The following is a 19,201-nucleotide window of genomic DNA, read 5'->3' as shown; positions in this document are numbered from 1 at the left end:
ACCTTTGTTGTTCTTTCAGGAGGAGACACGAAAGAAACCCAAGATGTCTATTGTGGCGTCTGCCCAGCCTGGTGGCGAGCCCCTGTGCACTGTGGACGTATGAGGGAGGCAGCAGGGTCAGGCGCGGGGACTGCCAGCTCTGCTGCCAGGGAGACCTCACGCCACTCACTCTGCAGCCTCGGGCCTCCGATCGGAGTTCCTCCCCTGCGGCCAGGCTTCTGCCGTCAGGGCCAGAGGGGTGGGGCTCTGGTGCATGGGGACAGCAGGGCCACGAAGCTCTTCCTTGGGGGCCGCCCACAGGTCTGAGTGGGCGTGTTCAAGGATGGACTCTGCTTGTCCACACAGGTGGAAGCCAAGAGCTTGACAATAACCGTGGATAACCTCTGCTTATGTGGACTTGCTGCAGACTGGTTTGATGAAGGTTTTCATGTGTGTCAGTACATAACATGCACTGACAAATGTCAGATAAAATGAGAAAGTGGTGGCAAAGTTCTGTGGTACCCTGTGCCCAGGGTTCCCGCAGACCACTGCAGGGACCTGGTCAGAAGGCGCACGCTGGGACCCCCATCCCCTTCCCTGCCTCTTGTGTTTTTCCCTTTTTCTCTGAAAAGGTTACAACAGGAAGGAGTATTTCAGACCTTTTTGGTTTAAAATAAACACAATTTTAGAATCAGAACTATTTTTCAGAGATTGTAGGCAAACCCTCAAGGTGATTATTTGCCATCCTTGAAATGCATTGCCAGTGTATGCCTGGCTTGTTGCCTTGGTCCTGGGTTGGCGTGCGGTCCATTTTTCTGAGTAAGTCTTAATGTCCTAAAAACACGCCTTCTTAAGACACTGAGGCCCCTCACCTTCACTGGCCTCTGGCAACTTTTTACTAATGATTTTTGCACAGTCAAGTCCATCTGTCCACCCATCAATTTTTAAAGCTTTTATGAAATTTTAGCATTTGGAAAGAAACTTTTACAGTGAGAGTAGAAGGTAGATTTGGAGTCACGTAGCAGATATAAACAAGTTAATGCATTTTAGCACGGGGATTTTAAAAGAGGAAATAAGGACCCTCAGTGCAATCCATCCGTGATCACAAAGTGGCGCTCTTCTCCAGACCTGGCATAAACACATGGACGGTGGCTGTCTTCCCTGTGACAATGGCTTCACTGGATTTCAAGGGCAGTTGCCCTATGCATCCAGGCCTGGTGGCCAGCCTGTTACTTTGACCAGCAGCCTGTGTTTTCCAAGTGGCTCCTGTGGACCAGTGCAGGGATAAGTGTGTTCCTGCCCTGAACCCCAGAGGATGTGGGTGTGCTTAGGGCCCTTGGTTATCCCCATGTGCAAGGTACAGGTAGTCATCAGTTCCCTGTCACCAGGGCGTGCTCAGGGTGCTGTGTGCTCATGGTGCACTGTCAGCTGCAGGAGCCCAGTGCTGGGTTGCATTGTCACATTCCACGGGTGTGCCTGTTCTCCATCATGTCCCCCGTGGTTGGTGTTGATGGCATTTATTTTCAGGAAGACAATGTTGGGTCTTGTGTGCCACCCACAGTGTATCCCTCCCTTGCCACCTATGTGACTGAGGTTGGCTTCTGTGTTGACGTTCATAAACAAAACCCTTAAATCAAGTTGCTGTAATTAGACACTTGCTTCTGTCTTGCCTCCTGTCTGCAGCTGTGAATAATCATTTGTGTTTGCTCTCAGAACAGCCAGATGCGCCATTGTGAACCAAAGCTTCGTGCACACGTTAATAGAGGCAGCGAGCTTTGCTGCAGCCTCCCTGTGTCCTTCCTCCGTCCCTCCTATGTGGGTGTGAGTGTTGTGTGCACACAGCCATGCTGTGGCTGCAGAGGGCAGGTGGAGCCTGTACTGATGCCACCTCCATGTGGCCACTGCCTGTTGTGTACCTTCCAGGTGGTGGCTAAGCTGTGGCTTTAAGGGTGAGCCTTGATTGTCTGAATGCATAAAGCAAAACTGTCCCAAAAGGGAATGACTGGCGTTTGTTTCTTCTAACCATGTGAGGCTATGGGGCTTTGTGGACCCTCAGCTGGCCAGTATCCCCCTCTTTAGCCTGTCTCACAGGGCTGAGGCATTTGACTGGGGACACTGCTTTTGCAACATCTGAGCAGTGTCCCAGCCTGGCCTTTGGTCGTAACAGTGGCCTCCCTTCAGAGCTCAGGGCCAGATTGGGGATGGAACCTCCCCTCAGGGTGCAGGAAGAGTGGTGCAGCCTGCTGGGCTGACCTGTAGCAGATAGGCCTGGCCCCCTGCCATGTCTCCACCCCACATGCACAACTGGCTCTGAGCCATGAGCTCCCAGTTTCTTCTCTTAGGATAATAAGCAGGAGACCTGGCACTGTTGGCACACTTTCTGTGACTCCTGGTCATGTGGAGGGACTGGCAGCTGGGGGCTCAGACTTGGTCTTGGCAGGGTGCTCAAGGGGCCCTGCTGGCTTCCCCCCACCCCCCCACCCGCAGTAGGGGATAAAGTAAGGGCAGGCCCCATCTGCCAACCTTGAATGCTCATCAGTCATGCCAGTAGTTCAGCAATGGTTTATTCTGACCCTGTGCCCCAGCTAGCCCAAAAGGAACTTGGGAAGAGGAGTGGGGGGGGGGGTGGTGGTAGGGGACAAGAGCCTAGGGTCCATGGGGACAGGCTGACCCTGGTTGGGGCAGCTGTGTCTCATGCTCTCTAGGTGCTTGCCTGAGCATCCTGAGGTGAGGCAAGGACTTGGGGAGCCCCTTGGCTTCTGCCCCGGTGATGAAGACCGGGCCCTATTCTGAAAGGGCAAGTTTCTAGTGCTCCAGGGACCTAGGAAGAGGTGGAAGCCCCAGTTTCCTGCAGGGTATCATCTGGGGACCCTGGTGGGGGCTGGGCTGGAGGGTCCTGGGGCTCCAGGGCCCCTGTGCCATTGGGGTACTCCACCCTCTCAAACAGGATGAGCATCTCACAATGCGGGGTCTGCGGGAACAGGTCCACGGCCACAGCCTTGACAGGCCGGAAGGGAGTGCCCTTCACCCGATTAGATGGGGCCCTGCAGAGGCTGTGGTGAGAAAGGAGTGTCAAGATCAGCCACGTGAGTCTGGAAGGGGCTCCTGTGGAGGAGGGGGAGGTTGTGTGCAGGGCCCCAATCCACCCCAGATCCCCCCACCTCACACTCACTCGACAAAGTTGCCCATGGCTGCCCGGGGGTTGCAAGAGACATACAGGAGCCGTCTGAGGTTCTCGGCTCTTCGGACAGCCAGGATCACTTTGGAATCTGAGGAGACCCAGATGGGATGGGCATCAGGTCTGAGGCTGCACAGCTTGGTGTGCCATCCCAACATCCCTGCCCACCATCTTCCCCTTAACAACCCCCAAATGGAGACCACTTACGCAGGCCAGCACGAGGAGGGTCCAGGATGGCAACGAGCTGCTGGGAGGCCAGTCTGCTCACCAGAGCGGGCACCAGGTCCTCGGCTCTCCCACAATGGAACTCAACATTGCTCAACTCTGGACATGGCATGACAGCCCTGTCAGGGGACCAAGGACACTCTCCCCCACAGGGCTTTGCCTGGTGTCCTGAAGTCCCTGGCCAGAGATGCATTAGGAAAGCCTGTTGTCTAGGGAGGCTGCTCACCTTCCCCCATCAGGCAGCCTCAGGCATCCTGGACATGTGTTAAGTCCACGTAATAGGAGCCCTCCTGTACTCTCTGCCCTCACTCCACCCACCATGGGCCCTAAGAACCACCTGGTGGGTCCCAGGTGCTGTGCTGAGGGTATGCAGCAGAGGCATCTGCTGCCCACCTTTGTGGGGCGCTGGCTCTCACCATTGTCTTGGGCATTCACCCGGGCATCTTCCACAGCCTCCTGGCACAGCTCAATTCCTACAACTCTCTTCACCTTCTGAAACCAGTAAAGGACAGACTCATGGCATTCTGACCTATCCTGGGGGCTTCTTAGGGAAGGGAACAGCAGGAGGCATTTGGAGAGTGGAAGAGAATCTGGCAGACTACGGTTAACCTTAGTCTTCGGGCTGGGGATCATGGAGGATCATGAGGCAGGTGACAACATGGGTGGTGTGGGGAGGGTATCCACAGGCAGGGCAGGAGGGCTCACCGGGGCCAGTGCCAGGCCAATGGTGCCAGTGCCGCAGCACACGTCTAGCACTGTGCTCCCTGTGTCCAGCTGGGCCCAGTCCTGGATGACTGTGTAGAGCACCTCGGCTGCCGGGGTGTTCACCTGGAGGGTGAGCCGGCAGTGTCAAGGATGTCAGGGGAGCCCTGCTGCCCAAGTTGGCTTCCCCTCCTGCCCACCTCCCCCACTGCCCCACGCCAAGCACTTGCATTCCCTGGGCATCTTTCCTGCCTCTGTGGCCCAATTCCTGGCTCGCTCACTTTCTTCCTAGGTCTCCTGATCCTACCCCTCCCCTACGTCTAACCGTCAGGGAGCCAGAAGCCTAGTCCTCAGACTGACCCTCAATCCCATGAGGGTTGCCTGGCAACCTCAGTCTCCTAGCTTTAAAAGGCAACGATGCTGATATCACCACCCCTCGATCAATTATGAAGCTCTTTTCTGAGTACTAGAGCTCACACCAGAGCCCTGGCATTACTCCAGCTCCTGTTCTCACACCCCACATATGGCTCTCCAAGAGGGTTGTCAAAGAATCTAATGGCAAATGATCTTTCATCTACCTTACAATCCTTGTGGCTCCCCTGCCTGGACATTATCCCCAGGTATCTTGCCAGGCTAATCCTTTGTCACTGCCCTAGCCCACTGTCTCCATCACATCTTGATACCATGTCAGGTCTCCCTCCATGTGTCCTCATGATCCTAAGAAATTTGGGGCTACCTGAAAGAAGGCATGAGGGGAGATCCGGAAGGTCAACCCCAGCAGGTCCTCGTGGATGCATCGGTCTCCAGCCACGTGCTCCAGGGGCAGGCCCTCCAGACTGGGAGTCTTTCTGTGGATGGTAGGGTAAGGTCCATCAGTATCACTAGCCCTTGCAGGGACCCACCCCATCCCTACCCAGGGTCCTCACCGCTGTCCCTCCTCTACAAAGTAGAGGCAGGTCACCCCAGTGGCCTTGCCTGGCCCTGCCATGAAGTGCTGTGCCAAGGAGGCCTTCAGCCCAGCCAGTTCCTCAGGGCTCAGCTTCTGGGTAAGCAGTAGAAAAGGCCTTGTAAAGTTGCATCACAACTCACTGTGGCCCAGACACCCTCCCCCAGCAGGGCCTCCTTGCCTGAGACCTGGGGGTGGAAGTAAACAATGGCCATAGCTTGGCCACGGCGGCTGGTGCGCACAGTCAGCTGCTTCCAGTGGCCTGAGTATGTCTCTGGGTTGTACGCTGAGTATGGAGTGGACCTGTGGTGGGAGCCATGAGCGGCCCTGAGTCCTCAATATCTGCCAACCAGGACTGGGCGAGCAGTCTCCCTGCTCTCCCCTCCAGCTCCACCCACCAGATCACAATCCCAGGATCCCCCAGGCAGGCCCTCTGCTCCCAGACCACCTCAGGACTTCTTGGGGCCCCTAGCCCAGCCATAAGCCCTCACCGGATGAACTCCTGGAAAGCCTTCACCACCTGCTTGGTGGCCCCAGGGATGTGCACGGTGTCAAAGGGGGCTGCCACAGCACATGTCCCGCCCTTGTACTTGCCAAGCCGACAGCCGACTGTGTTGTCCTCCCCGTCCACCCCGACGCCAACCAGAAACTCACACTTATTACGATATTCGGTCTGCAGGGAGGGTAGAGGGAGGCAGAGAGACATGCCTGACCTTACCCTGGCCATCCAGCACTTGTGAGTGGACAGAACAGCTCATCAAGTGAGAGATGGTGGTGAGCAAGAGGCTCTAGTTCCCCCACAGTGCCTGGCAGTCCAGGAGATGGGGCTGACAACAAGTAACAGTCATGTGAGAAATAGGAAAAATAAATACAAAGCATGAAAAGGGATGGCAAAGATAAGTGAGAAGAGCTCCTTTAAGAACATGAGGTGAGTTTCTGGCCACACCAGCCAGGCCTGACCTGCTGGGGTGATGGCCTAACCCCCTCCAGCGGGCAGCAGGCCTTGTTGTGCTTGTGCCTCTGTGAGAGCAGCCAGGGCAGCAGGGCGCGGTTGGTGCTCCCAATTTCCCTGCAGGATGAGGTGGGGCCAAGGTTGGACTCAGCCCGCTGCCCCTGCAACCCTCCCCAGCTACTCTCCAAATACCCGGGTCTTCTGGGCCCCTCCCTTGGGATCTCAGTGTCCCCACTGGTTACATATGGGTCTCAGTGGTTAGCTACCCAAGAGACCATGCAGGACCTAAGGATGTCTATACAGAGCACGGGATGGCTGAACAAGCATAGAGCTGAGCAAAGTTCCAGGGCCAAGAGGGTGATCACCCGCACTCACTTGGCGAGCTTCTGTAGCACCTGCTCGCACTCCAACCGCTTCCGCTCAAGCTGCTCAGCATAGGGCACGGTCCAAAGTGGGGTCACTACATCTGCAATGCATGTGGCTGTGGGCTCACCCTCATCCTCACACCGCCTCTTTCTGGCCATGGGATCAGCCTTGGGTCGGGCCAAGCGCACGCTGAGTGGACGGCCCTTCCAGAGGGCACCGTGCAGCACGCGCAGGGCCTTGTCCCGCTCAGCGGCGCTACGGAATGTCACAAAGGCGCAGGGAGGTTGCCCAAAGAGTTTGGTCTTATGAGGCTGTAGGCCAAAGCGGCCCAGAAAGCGTCGGACATCACTGAAGCTGGCGTGGCGAGGCACATTCTGCAGCTCCAACTTGAAGATCTCCGAGGTAAACAAGTCGTCCCTGATGTAGCTGTAGAGCCCAGGCTGAGGTACAGACTCTGCAGCCACCCCAGCCCCACCTTCCTCCTCCTCCTCTTCCTCCTGAGGGGCTAGGGCTTCAGGGCTGCCCTGGGCACTGTTGCTGTCCTGGCTGCAGCCCTCCATGGGCACAGGGCCCTGTGTGGAGACAGGCAGGGGCTGGGCTGCGGGCTGCACCCTAGAACCTGAACGCCCCAGTTCGCTAGCCCCACATCCAGACCTCCATTAGTGCACCCTATGCCCAGCCTCACCCCCATTCCCTTCCCTCCTCTCCCAACTCACCTCCGATCCCACTTTTCTCCCAGGGGTTTCCCCCTCCGCCCCCATCTCCATCCGTTCCCACCCGGTCTCCCATCAGAATCTCCCTTCACTTTACTTCACTGTCGAGTTGATCACTCATCGTCCGCCCGTCCGCTGCCCGGACTGGGGGCTCCACGAGGGCTGCCTCCGCCACCTGGTCCTGGTCCTGGCAAAGGGAGGCAGGCGCTCAAAGGGCGGGTGCGACGCCGCGAGGTCTATCCCCGGCTCCACCCCGGACAAGGCGGGACTCGAACCCTCCGTGCTCAGGTTCGGGTCTCGGGCATGGGGTGTGCCGCCTGCCCGCCAGGGGCCTGCGCCGGCCGCTCACCTAGCCGGCCGCTCTCCCGCCGCCAGCGAGTGCAGCCGAGGCCGCGCGTCTCTATCATCCTGGCTTCCGGTGACATCATCACCACGCGTCACCTCCTACCCCCAGCCCTTTTCTCGTGCTCGAGGGGCACGCGCTGCGGTGGGGCGGAAGCGCGCGCGAGGGCCGCCGGGAGTACCCACTCCCCTGGCTGCCGGGCGGGCCGGGCATGCGCCGCGGGGCGTTTTGGCGGGAAGCGCGGGGCGGGCTGGACAATGAGAATGTCCGCCGTGTGAGCCAATAAAGCTGCACTGGTTTTGAATCGCGTCGCGTTTCCCGCCGCCGGGGTCAGGGGTCGGGGTTCGGGTCGCGGGGCGGAGGGAAGAGCGGGAGGGCGGGAGGCGCCGGCGCCAGACGCGGAGGAAAGGAGCCTCGACTAGCCGCCGAGAGGCCGCGGAGCCAGCGACGACCGAGCCAGCCGAGCCGCCGCCGCCGCGTCCCCATGGCGGCCGCCAAGGTGCGGCCGGGCTCGGGTGGGGACTGGGCGGGGGCCGGGAGGCCGAGGCCGCTATCGGCGGCCACGTGGGCGGCCCGCGCTGCCGTTGCCAACCCCCGCTGGCCTGTGGGCTCGGCTCCTGTGGGGCCTCGGTGGCGCGGGGTCGGAACTTTGGGGAGCGCGGCCTGGGGGCTCGAGGCCTTCGGAGCCAGGTCGCACGATGGCTCCGCGGGCTCGGGGGCTGCCTGGCGCCCGCGTGACCTTGGGGCGGTCCCAAGTGGGGCCGGGAAGCTCCATCCAGGCGTGGGGCGGCCCGCCGCCCCGACTCCTCGGTCTCGAGTTTACTTCGCCGCTCGCCTGAGAAGTGGGGCGGGTGGCGGGTTTCCCCTGGCTCGGCCCACTTGCAGGCTTCCCACCAAAACCGTGCGTCCCTTCCTCCCGTCGCCTACGCAGTATTTCATTCATTCTGTTCTCACGTCTTGAGCCGCCACAGGCCTCTGTGGCAGAAACTCACGTTTCAGCGGGGTGGACGGGTCCTGGTCGAACCGACCCAGAGTGGGGGTGGCTTTGTTGACCGAGGGCATCTGCTCGGGTGAGCTGACCCTGGTGGAGCCGCAGTGCTTATCCAACCAAGGAAAGCAATGAAAGCTTATATATTTTCTTTTTTGGCTCGAGTCTGGTAGGAAGGTCTCCCAGCTTAGGGATTTATAGATCATCAAGCCACGTGTTCTGTGAGACTTGAACCTCAAATATGATTCTTTGTGCCCTGTAGTTTAATAAATTGCATCAGAATCTTAGGGCTCATTGTACGATTTCTGTTGACACATCAACTTTCTGATTTAAGATCAAATTGCTGACAGAACTGTGAATTGCGTGTAAGCACTAGCCATCCTGTAGCAACCTTTTTCCTTTCTGCTAAGCAAGAGCACAGATTTTTCTCAACCAGTAAAAACCCAAATGGTTGCTTTTTGATTAAAGGGTGACAACTCTACTTGAGACCCTCTTCTGTCATTGCATCTTTTAATCATTTGCCCTTGTGATTATACACATTTTACAGATGAGGAAACTGAGGTTCAAGTGATGAGGCAGTTTCTCATCTGCCAGTAGGTGGCTCAATTTAGGATGTGCACAGTATGTGCACAGATGTGATTGATGCATCTGGGGAGGGTGCTGAAATTCAGCATCTTATTGCACTCTGTGCGTGCAAACCCTTATGTGAAAGACTGTGGGCTTAATCTCTTGTTTGGGGATGAGGCCGTTCACTAGGAGGGGTGCCCACTGCTGAGCTCTGGGTGAGGGGCACGCTCTGGCGCCAGCAGAGTCACCTCTCTGCACCTCACTCCACAGGACACCCATGAGGACCATGACACCTCCACCGAGAATGCAGATGAGTCCAACCATGACCCCCAGTTTGAGCCTATAGTTTCTCTTCCTGAGCAAGAAATTAAAACGCTGGAAGAAGATGAAGAAGAGCTTTTTAAAATGTAAGTAAGCTCATGTTGCTCCAGAAACATGTATCTTTTTTTTTTTTTAATGTTTATTTGTTTTTTGAGAGACAGAGTGTGAGCAGGGGAGGGGCAGAGAGAGAGGCAGACAGAATTTGGAGCAGGCTCCAGGCTCAGAGGTGTCAGCACAGAGCCCGACGCAGGGTTCGAACCCATGAACCATGAGATCATGACCTGAGTCAAAGTTGGAGGCTTAACCAACTGAGCCACCCAGGCATCCTGAGAAACATGTATCTTTTAATGTAAGATTGAAGTTACAGTTTTTACAGGTGTCAAGGTCTTGGCCTGACCTTAAATCGGACTGGGGCTGAAGAAAGGGCTTGGAATTGTGTGATGACTAATCCTACGTGGAAAATCAGGGCTGCTGTTAGAATCTACTCTTTGGATAACTCTTCACTGGGTGCCCCTGTTTCCCGGCGGCCAGTGCTGTGGAGAGTACAGGTGCTCCCTGGTGTCCTGTCCCTGCTGCTCTGCCCACCAAGGTGCATCTCCACAGCCTCCTGTTCATGTCACCTTACAGGCTTGCTACCTCCCAAAACTCCCATGGCCCCCTTCTTCTGGTTGAATAGATTATTCATACCATTGTTAATATTATTTTTCTTTTGCATGCCAGACTTTGGCATCCTGAAGTTTGTGAACTCCCAATTCAGCGTTTTTAATGCACAAAATAATGCCTGGAATTACAAATGAAAATGGATGTGTTATGCTTATCAAGATTACTTTCTAAATATTATCCTGCATGTGTTTGACACCTTCAGTGTGAGGCTATGACGGCATGTGTCGTTTTTAAGTAGTACTGGCACCAGCCATGTGTTGAGATATCTGCGACAAAATCCACACTGCTGAGACTGACCCGTTGTCTGTACTCAGAATCACAGGAAACGTTAGATTCAGTCACAAGTTAATGGAAACAGGCTGGAGCGTTTTTCCTGTCCAAGTGGAGTTCCCCCACCGTCTTCAGATTCTAACTAAGAAGCCAGATGAGGATTTGAGTGCTTTGCTGTGAGTGGGGGGCAGGGAACAGTGATCCCTCCCTCTAAGGAAGGCAGACTGGGGAGACCAGCCCTTTCCCACCACCCCCAAAGGCCTGGGGAAGGAGAGTCATATACATCCTCTTGGTCTCAGAGTGGTAGGTGAGTCCCTGAAGATACTGGTTTTCCACATCTCTGGTTTGCCCGGAAATGGTGCTGCAGCCAGGGGCTGGCTCCTCCCAGCAGCTGGTGCTGCTGTTCTTACCCTCTTCAGCCCTCACAGGTCCGAGAACTGCTTTCAGTGTCCTGGACACAGGCCTTTCCTGAGGGAAGTGAGGCCAGCAGGTCAGGCCTTTGCGTCTGGGCCCTTGGGCTCCAGGTGAAAGCTCTGCGGGCATCCTTGTGAGGGCACTGTCTCCCGTAACGGAATTGAGTTTGGGAGAGAGAGCAGAGTGTGGTGCAGGAAATGGACCAGCAAGGCTGGGGTCCTGTGGGTAAGGAAATGGAGGACATCAGCCTGAAGTCCTAAAGGCAGGACTGCTGGGCTCACCATGGGAGCCCATCTGGGTGGGAGCCTTGGCTGGGCCCAGTGTGAGGTGCTACTCAGAGCAAAAAGGCAAGACGTTGGGCCAGAGCCTCATGGCCTGAACAGAGAGGTCTGCAGAGGTCTCTCTGGGTTGGGGGGCCTGGGAAGCACAGGGTGCATCTCACAGCAGAGGGAAGGGCTGGCCCTGTGGAGGGCAGGGGTCCTCAACCTCCATCTGCTTCCTTGCTACCCTCTGCAGCCCTATGGGACACCAGGGGCTCCCCTGCACTACGATCACAGGCAAGCCCAGCATATTCAGGAGGTGTCTTTGTTGAGAAGTTGTGTCTTTCTGTTGGAAAGTTCTGTGGTTGTTGTACTCGATTCGGCAGCACATATACTAAAATTGGAAAGTTCCGTGGTTGTAGAAATCCCTTTTCCTTTTCACTTCGTTATTCCAAGTAAAAACTAGGAATGTTGTTTTGCTTTTTTGGTAATTTTTTGACTTAATCGTCCTAGAAGTACAAAGAAAGGGAGGGGCGTCCGTGGAGACGCCAGGTACAGGAAATAAGTGTTGTTTGCCAGCAAACGTTTGACTGTTTATTCTGTCTTCACACACATTTAAGCTCTCTTGTAATGGCTTTTCTTGAAGGCGGGCAAAGCTATTCCGATTTGCTTCAGAGAACGATCTCCCAGAATGGAAGGAACGAGGCACAGGTGATGTCAAGCTTCTGAAGCATAAGGAGAAAGGGACCATCCGCCTCCTCATGAGGAGGGACAAGACCCTGAAGATATGCGCCAACCACTACAGTAGGTGGCCTCTTGGGAGTGTGTTTTCACTCTAAGTTCCAGCGCTGCACATGAGGATACCTTCAGATCTTTGGGCAGGTTGCTTTCAGTGCTGGGCTAGGAATCTGGGAGTGCATTATGACATAGAGTGCATATTTGCAGTGTGTTTTGAACTTAAATAGGAAATGAAGTTTTCCAGCATGCTCTGAACTCAGAGCAGACCTGCAGAGAAGCTTATAGCACACAAGATGTGGAGCCCAAGCAGACAGGACATGATGGGGTGGAAGCAGAGCCCCAGTGTGGGCTTAGGTCCGTGGAGCACCTGCCCAAGGATTGGGCAGTGCTGTGAGGATGTGTGCTCCCATTTGTATTTTGATGTGCCCCGTAGGCAGCCTTCCCACTCTTTGGTGTGTTCTGTCCCTGCCGGGTGTTCCCTGGTGAGAACACAGAGGGGAAGGGGTGCAGAGAGAAGGTGGCTGTCTCATCTTTAGGTGTCTGTGAGACCAAACAGATAGTGGATGGTGACAGGTTGAGGCCCTTGAACACGTGTGATGCATTAACCCTGGGCTCAACATGGTTGGGGGATGGGAGGGTCTGGGGAAAGCCACACCAGGCCTGGCCTGTGAAGGGGTGACAGTAAGTCCCCGCCATATCAGTCTTTTGGCTGCTAGGTTGTTCTGCAGTGCTATGTGTGTTTGGAAGTGGATGTGTCTTGGGTTCCATTCCTGATCTGGTGCCGTGTCTGTGTTACTGGGTAGAATGCATGTCTGGCAAGGGAGGGCCCCTCTTCTGGACACCTGGGGTGACCTGGCAGGAACCTGAGCAGAGCAGCTCTTGAGGGTGATGTGGAAGGATGGGCGGGTTTGCAGAAATCCTCCTGAGAGGTGGCAGGGAGGGGCTTTCTTGCCTTCCTTAGGGGCCATTCTGGTAGTCCTCTTGTGTCTCTCCCTCTTCCCCCACCTGTCTGCTCTGGCCCCTGGCCTCCACTCCAATTTGAATCGCTCCCCAGGGGACTTCCTGACACCCTATGTTTCTTCAGGAGCCTTGTCAGATCACTGGGTCGTTTCTGAGTTGCAGGTGTGTTTTGGGACCCCTACATACCATAGACCCTTAATGTGCCAGGTGGGTGGTGGCAGCAGGAGGCCATGGCATCACTGTGCTCTGTAGAGGTCAAGGGCTCTCCAGGTGTCTGCATGGGGATGGTGTGACTGTTCCCAGTTCAGACGGTCAATATATGCTCAGGTCCATGGAGACCTCTGCCAGGGGCACAGGGGTGCACAAGTGTGCTCTTGTTCTTTGCGCAGTCAGTTTCTCCTTTTGGGTCTGTGCAGAGCCTGAGGACATGGGTGTATCTGCTTATTCCAGATTCCTACTTATTCCATGGTGTATGTGCATGTCACCAGGGCCCATGGTGTCTACTTGTGGTGGCCTTGTCTCCTAGGGACCCTGGCAAGTGCAAAGCTGACTCCATGTCCTCCTGGATGATTACCCCACTTATGGCTTCTGTCCCCCACTTCCCAATGGGCCAGCTACCTGATGGTGTGGTTGAGCAAGGACATAGCTACATGATGGGTGCTCCACAGGAAGGGCTGGGCATGAGTGGCTCTGTTGGCGTTGGAGCCCTTGTTCCAGTGGGATTGGAGATCCTTTCTGAGGTGTTCTCCTCGTCAGGGAGCAGGTCACCCTGTTCCCAGATTTAGGACAGTTCTGTGGGGGTTTTTTTGTTTTTGTTTTTTTTGTTTTTTTTTTTTCAATGTTTGTTTATTTTTGAGAGAGAGAAAGAGACAGCGCGCGAGCAGGGGAGGGGCAGAGAGAGAGGGATACACAGAATCAGAAGCAGGCTCCAGCCTCTGAGCTGTCAGCACAGAGCCCTATGTGGGACTCGAACTCACAAGCCTTCGAGCTGTGAGATCATGACCTGAGCCAAACTGGGCCGCTTAACTGACTGAGCCACCCAGGCACTCCAGGACAGTCCTGGTTTTAAGTGAACATGGGACATTTTCAAAGAGGTTTGAGTAAGATCCTGTATCCCACAGGAGTTTGTCTAGGCCTGGTTGGTGGACCCCAAGGCAGGACCTCCTGTTGCCGGGGTGGTCTTGTAGCAGTTGTCAGGATCCTCACATGGCTCTTCTTCCCCAGTCACGCCAATGATGGAGCTGAAGCCGAACGCAGGCAGCGACCGTGCCTGGGTCTGGAACACCCACGCCGACTTTGCCGATGAGTGCCCCAAGCCAGAGCTGCTGGCCATCCGCTTCCTAAATGCTGAAAGTAAGCAGAAGAGCCACCAGGCCCTTGGGTACTGCTTTTCAGGAAGAACTGATAGTGCCTGTGAGAAGCTTGTGGGAGGGACCAGTCTCATTCTGCTGTCTGGTGCTCTCTCAGGGGCAGGAATGTGAGTGCTGCAGTCGACCTGTGTACCCTCGAGGCTTCATGTGGGCTCTGATGAGAGCAGTGCCTTTTCCCTTTTAACCTCAAAGGGAGCTGGGCATCCAGTCTACCCAGGGCAGGCATGTCCCCTCGCAGCCACCTGACTGCCAGCAGGTGCTGGGATCCCAGGCCCATGGTGACCTCTCCCCAGCTTGGATGTCTTTTCCAGCCCTGATTGTCAGAAGTGCCCAGTGGGCCTCATCTAGAAGCTACTCTGACATGAGTGGAGAGCAGAGTGTCTGGCCAGGAGGCTCCTGACCCCTTGGTTTTACATGGCCACCAGTGCTGTGTACCATTCTGCCCAAATTGTCAGAGTCAGGTGGAGGGAGATGGGCCAACCTAGCTACCAGTCCCTGGAGGGACTTGAGAAACAGTCACTGCTTGGTCCAGGCAAGAGTGAGCGCAGGGCTGTGTCCTTAAGTCACCCATGGGACTAGCCCTTTGTGAATCTTGGCTCTTTAGACCTTTTAGGGCTCTTAGGAGGTCTCTTCTCTTCTTTCTGCAGATGCACAGAAATTTAAAACAAAGTTTGAAGAATGCAGGAAAGAGATCGAAGAGAGAGAAAAGAAAGGTGACGTGGAGTTGGGGGTGGGGACTGCCTCGCAGACTCACTCTGCACCTGGCTGCAGCCCCAGGCGGGTGCTTTTTCCGTCTGCCAGAGTAACATCCCAGGGTGCTGTGACCACCTTGACCTGTCATGGGTGATGCAGTTGTCTGGGGACACGGTGCTTCTGGGGAGTGAGGTAGCCATAGAGGCCCCAAGCATGTGCTCACTGGCCTGGCCTCACAGCACCCAGGCTAGCCGTCAAGTAAAATGATGTCTGGCTAGAGCCCACCAGAGGCCAAAGGGGCTTCAAGAGGTCCTCACAGTCACTTGCTTACTTGGGGCCCGATATAACTGAGCTGCCTGACCATGGTCCTAGGTGTGAGCTCTTAATTAGGGTGACCCTGGAGGCTGCCTTGGCTGGCACATGGTGAAGTGGCCTGCCCTGTGGCCTTCGCCCAGGGTCACAGGAGGTGGGTGGGCTGGGAAGAGTGGTGCTTCTCGGTTTTCTTACTGTGTCCCCCTATGTCTTAGCAGGGTCGGGCAAAAACGACAATGCTGAGAAGGTGGCCGAGAAGCTAGAAGCTCTCTCGGTGAAGGAGGAGAACAAGGAGTCGGAAGACGCCGAGACCAAGGATAGAGCGGAGGAGGAGCAATAAGCCGCCTTCCCTTGTTTTCTCTTCCTTCCATTCTTTTCCTCTTTTTTCTTTTTTAAAATTTTGCCCTGCCCCTTCTTTTCAGTTTGTTTTTATTCTGTTTTGTTTTTACAAGGGACTTTATATAAAGAACTGAATTCCAACATTCAGGTGGTTTTTTTTCTAAGTTTTTGCCCTATTGAAGATGACTTCAGAAAATCCATTCCCCAGTCATGAAAATGTACTGTGCTAACTTTCTTTTCCATAGTGGAAACACTTATTTATAGTCATCAAAAATAGTGAATAAACAACACATTTGAAACCTGCGCGGAGGCAGGACCATGTGTGCGCCGGCCCTGTCCTGGGAGCAGTGTGGGTTCCTGCTGGCTCCAGGATGTTGGAGCAGCGCTGCGGGTCTCACTCATTGCCTCTGGCTCTGCTGTGGGCTCAGCACAGCTGTTGGTCCCTGGGGCCATGATGCAGCTGAGGTGGGGCAGGTGTGCTGGGGGGGGGGGGGGGGGGGGGGACTCATGCGCTTCTGCCCTGTGGCAAGGAATAGGCTTTTTTGTTGTTGTTTTGCCTCTGAGGTAGGGAAAGGAAGACCGCCAGAGTACCCTGGCCTTTGGTGCAAGACGGCCAAGTGTGTTTCCAGGCTTTGGTTGAGGCCGCGTTTGGTTGGCCCTCTGCCCTGGTGGAGGGAAAGGCCAGTCCCATAGCACACATGTCCAGTCTGGTGCACTGTGTTGGTGGGACTCGGCCCCACAGCCCTTGTTGGACAGCTCACTGCCATCGTTGGAGAGAACTGTCTTACCCGCTCACTCAACGGTGTCTCCATCTGGGTGCAATTTTGGACATCTGCAGTAGCTTTAAATAAAGGGACGTTTTCAAGAATGCAAATGGGTTAGTGCCATTTAGGGGTTTGTCTTATAAAACAAATGGTCTCTAAACATTATCTTAAGTGGGAGAAAGGCTTTTCAGTGCACCAGCAGGCTTTTCAAAAGCATATGTGGTAAAGGGTCCCAGGAGACCGCCTGGGTTATGAAGTGTGGCCATACCGCCCTCCAGTCGGGGAGGAGCAAGTTAGGACTGGGCTCTGGAGTGGATGCACTCTCACTCAGCTATTGGTCATTAACACCTGCTAGAGGTGCTTTACATTGTGGCCAGTCTTTTAGCTGTGTCCTGTTCTGTCCAACTTCCCAGTGTGTTCTGTGACCTGTATCTGATTCCAAACCTTGGATCCTTGTTCCCTCTGGGGGATTCACCTCCAAAGGAAGCTGCTCTTTTTTTGGAAGCCAAACAAAACTTTGCTGGTCAGCATTGTGTTCTGGCAGCCTTGGGCCTCTAGAGGTACAGGTCTGGATGCTCTTGAAGTCGGTGTTGGCACAGAGGTCCTTCCCGCCAAGGAAGGACATTGAAGCCTGTGAAATGCACCTTGCCTATCTTGAATTGGAATTTTGATGTTGTAAAGGACAGGTGTTGCTTCTGTATGGGCCTCTGTTGGATGCACTGATGTGTGTAAGTCTGCCCAGGGCTTGATCCTTCAGGGAAGGGCAGTCAGACATCCCTTTCAGCACAGAATGGTTGTTTAATAGTCTTTGCTTTGGGCTCCAAAACAAGATAAATCCCACTTGATGTAAAACCACAGGCTGACTTCTTTCCTCTTGGGTGATGAATTGTGTCTCCAAGGGGTTAAAACCCTGACAGCGGGGTAGGCCCCTCAGAATGGCTGGGGAACAGAGCTGTGCTGTGACCAGGCTACATTAATGGGGTGCACTTAAAGGTGTGGCTTGCTAAAAAATAAAATAAAAAATAAAGGTGTGGCTTGCTGACAATGCAGAATGTGCTGCAGAAAGGGAGACATGCAGTCCTGACAGTGGGTCTCACCAGTGAGCAGGGATGTCAGCAGGGGTGTGTGTGGGGGGGGGGGGGGGCTCTGCCTTGCTCCCCAGCCAGTGTTTTTTCAGCTGGGTTCCTCCCCGTGGCAAAAAGGCAATGGTAAAGTCAGAATTGAGATGCTGACAATATTGGGGATGGAGTAAGAAGTGAGATGATGTACCTTTCTGTTCCAGGTCAGTCCACTGAGCTGCAAGTTGGGCAAGCTTTCTGCTGTGGTTTCCTTCTCCTGGGCATCTTAGCTCCTTAGGAGAGGACTCCTGGGCCAGAGGCCTCACTGGGTCTCCCCCCAGCACCCCTCTCCCCCACCAGGATCCCCCTCTGCCCAGGCAAGTCTGCAGGGATGTCACCAAGGAGGTAACAAGCACCCCTTCTTTCCATGACCAGTGCTTGGCACTCACAGCTCTCAGCCATCCTGGTACCCCTACACAGACCTGGAGTCAGACCTGGGCAAGAGCCACCAGTTGGGAGCGTGTTGGGAGGAATGCCTCCCCAAGGGTGGGCTTGCATCCAGAGGCTTCCGGGGGCCTGGGATCCCAGTGCTGGGTTGCAGAAGGGCAGGAACAAAGGCGAAGCTGTGGGTGGGGCATGTATTGGCTGGAGTCTTTCTATGTGAGGACCCTGGATCTTCTATCTGGTGACCTGAGGCCACTAGAGTGCTGAGGCAGAGGTAAGGACGTGTCAGCTCAAGCGTCCGTGCTGCCTTAACCCACTTAGTGCTAGGGTATCCCTCAACCCCGTGCTGGGCCCCCTGGAGTGGGCTCCCCCCTGGGCAGAGGCTACAACTGGGATGTTATGGGAAGAAAAGCCCGTTACCATTTTTGCTGTCAGGCAGCAGCATTAATGCTCCAGTTCCGGCCCCCAGCCTGGCATCTTTTCTAATGGCTCACAGCCAGCAGCTTGCAGAGCTGTTGCTGGGGCCTTCATAAGGCTCTCACACAGACAGGGAGGACACAGGGTGAAGAAGCCCCAGGGCCTTTGGTAGCATGGCCTGAAGAGGTGGCCCCTGGGCAGCAAGGGATTCTGGCCAAAATGCGGAAGTCAGGCTGAGGAGGGTGGGGACCAATCCCTCCCTGCCAACCCCCCTGCCCCCCACCCCCCACCTTGTATTCCCACCTGGGGAGGCGGCTGGTGGGTCTTGGTTTCTGGGCAGAGGGCTCTGGGGTGTGTAGGAGGGAACAGACTGGCTGGTCCTCACTGTGGAGGCTTCAGAACTTGCCCCAGGTCCCAACCTCCCAGAGGTTCTGCACTGCTGCCAGGTTGCTCAGCCCACTCCAGCCATACCGCAGCTAGGCACTGCAAAGCTTGCAGGTCCACCTTAAGCGGCAGCGGCACTGGCGGGTGGGATTTCCTGCAGGAGGTGGGCCTGCCCACAGGCCTATCCCAGGCAGGGGCAGGGTGCCCCGCGCTTCCCGAGGGGCACTCCACCCTGCTTTGGGGAGGCTGAGGGGCTCATCCGGCCCTAGCTCTCCCACATGCACACATTCCCAAGCATGCAGCTTGGGTCAGGATCCCGAGAGATCAGCGCCCCCTCCCCCCCTTACCCTGCCCACTAGCAGGACTTAGTTCAGTCGAGTGGCCCGAGGGCTGTGGGATGGACAAGAGATAAACAATGAAGGTGCCCATACAGCGTCACAAATATTCCACCCCCTTGAATGCTAGGGGGGCTCCAGGTGAGAGGGGTCTGGCCCTATCCGGTAATAGCAGGGACATCAGCCTGATCCCAGGGACAGGCTCCGAGGTGTTTAGGGAAAAGTCTGTGCAAATAGAGGCACAGGAGGCGACCTACAGGCCACAGCGCCAGGGCCTGCGGAGTGGGAACAGGGGCCCTGGCGTTTGCCGCGGTGTCCACCCGGCGGGTAGGGACTGCAGGTGTGCGACGGCTGGGTGGCTTCACAGAGCCGCGGGCACACGCCTGGCGGGGGCACCAAGGCGAGGAACGGCGCCGCCAGGCCCAGGTCCCGAACGCCACGCAGGACGCCAGCACAGTCGGGGCCGATGGAGCTCGGTGGCTCCCTAGTCTGGGCGGTTC

At 55.7% G+C, this 19,201-nt stretch overlaps 3 protein-coding genes and 1 non-coding gene across 12 annotated transcripts in view; 3 read left to right on the top strand and 1 right to left on the bottom strand.

Annotated features, from left to right (window-relative positions):
* Positions 1-1,978, top strand: part of DGCR8 (DGCR8 microprocessor complex subunit) — a 36,621-nt gene extending 34,643 nt beyond the window's left edge. For all 4 annotated transcript variants that reach the window (XM_045042127.1, XM_023241649.2, XM_019814888.3 and 1 more), the window contains one exon: positions 20-1,978. In XM_045042127.1, coding sequence (XP_044898062.1) covers positions 20-103 — 84 coding nt within the window. In that variant the 3' untranslated portion in view covers positions 104-1,978. The remainder of the gene's footprint in view (positions 1-19) is intronic.
* A 548-nt stretch (positions 1,979-2,526) lies between these two features.
* Positions 2,527-7,559, bottom strand: TRMT2A (tRNA methyltransferase 2 homolog A). 5 transcript variants are annotated; one of them, XM_011287904.3, is made up of 13 exons: positions 7,411-7,559; positions 7,159-7,248; positions 6,358-6,920; positions 5,991-6,099; positions 5,522-5,703; positions 5,219-5,333; positions 5,011-5,126; positions 4,821-4,932; positions 4,088-4,210; positions 3,799-3,874; positions 3,365-3,559; positions 3,152-3,248; positions 2,527-3,032 (listed from the first exon to the last, which is right to left on the bottom strand). In XM_011287904.3, the coding sequence occupies exons 2-13, from the start codon at positions 7,180-7,182 to the stop codon at positions 2,801-2,803; spliced, it is 1,944 nt and encodes a 647-aa protein (XP_011286206.2). In that variant the 5' UTR covers positions 7,183-7,248; positions 7,411-7,559; the 3' UTR covers positions 2,527-2,800. The 5 variants fall into 5 exon arrangements, with proteins under 5 accessions (XP_011286206.2, XP_023097418.1, XP_019670446.2 ...); XM_023241650.2 differs by having other exon boundaries at positions 7,159-7,469; XM_019814887.3 differs by having other exon boundaries at positions 3,365-3,550; positions 7,159-7,469.
* A 207-nt stretch (positions 7,560-7,766) lies between these two features.
* Positions 7,767-15,602, top strand: RANBP1 (RAN binding protein 1). Of its 2 annotated transcripts, none has more exons than XM_023241652.1 (6): positions 7,767-7,903; positions 9,230-9,366; positions 11,534-11,691; positions 13,810-13,938; positions 14,603-14,668; positions 15,179-15,602. In XM_023241652.1, the coding sequence occupies exons 1-6, from the start codon at positions 7,889-7,891 to the stop codon at positions 15,298-15,300; spliced, it is 627 nt and encodes a 208-aa protein (XP_023097420.1). In that variant the 5' UTR covers positions 7,767-7,888; the 3' UTR covers positions 15,301-15,602. The 2 variants fall into 2 exon arrangements, with proteins under 2 accessions (XP_023097420.1, XP_023097419.1); XM_023241651.1 differs by having other exon boundaries at positions 15,176-15,602.
* On the top strand, positions 14,700-14,825 carry LOC111557402. The gene has a single exon (XR_002737450.1). It is a non-coding gene; the product is annotated as a small nucleolar RNA SNORA77 (small nucleolar RNA).
* Positions 15,603-19,201: the final 3,599 nt, after the last annotated feature.

Source organism: Felis catus, chromosome D3 (assembly GCF_018350175.1).
Source record: "Felis catus isolate Fca126 chromosome D3, F.catus_Fca126_mat1.0, whole genome shotgun sequence".
Classification (NCBI taxonomy): Eukaryota; Metazoa; Chordata; class Mammalia; order Carnivora; family Felidae; genus Felis; species Felis catus.
The sequence above is the reverse complement of the archived record's forward strand: the minus strand, read 5'-3'. Positions and strand labels throughout refer to the sequence as shown.

Excerpts from the sequence above, each read along its gene's own strand:
- TRMT2A (XM_011287904.3), bottom strand. The coding sequence starts at position 7,182 with ATGAGTGATCAACTCGACAGTGAA. Across the intron at positions 3,875-4,087 it reads TTGGCCTGGCACTGGCCCCG|AAGGTGAAGAGAGTTGTAGG; the intron begins GTGAGCCCTCCT and ends TACTGGTTTCAG. Across the intron at positions 3,033-3,151 it reads GCCATGGGCAACTTTGTCGA|CCTCTGCAGGGCCCCATCTA; the intron begins GTGAGTGTGAGG and ends TTCTCACCACAG.
- RANBP1 (XM_023241651.1), top strand. Across the intron at positions 11,692-13,809 it reads GATATGCGCCAACCACTACA|TCACGCCAATGATGGAGCTG; the intron begins GTAGGTGGCCTC and ends CTTCTTCCCCAG. Across the intron at positions 14,669-15,175 it reads CGAAGAGAGAGAAAAGAAAG|CAGGGTCGGGCAAAAACGAC; the intron begins GTGACGTGGAGT and ends CCTATGTCTTAG.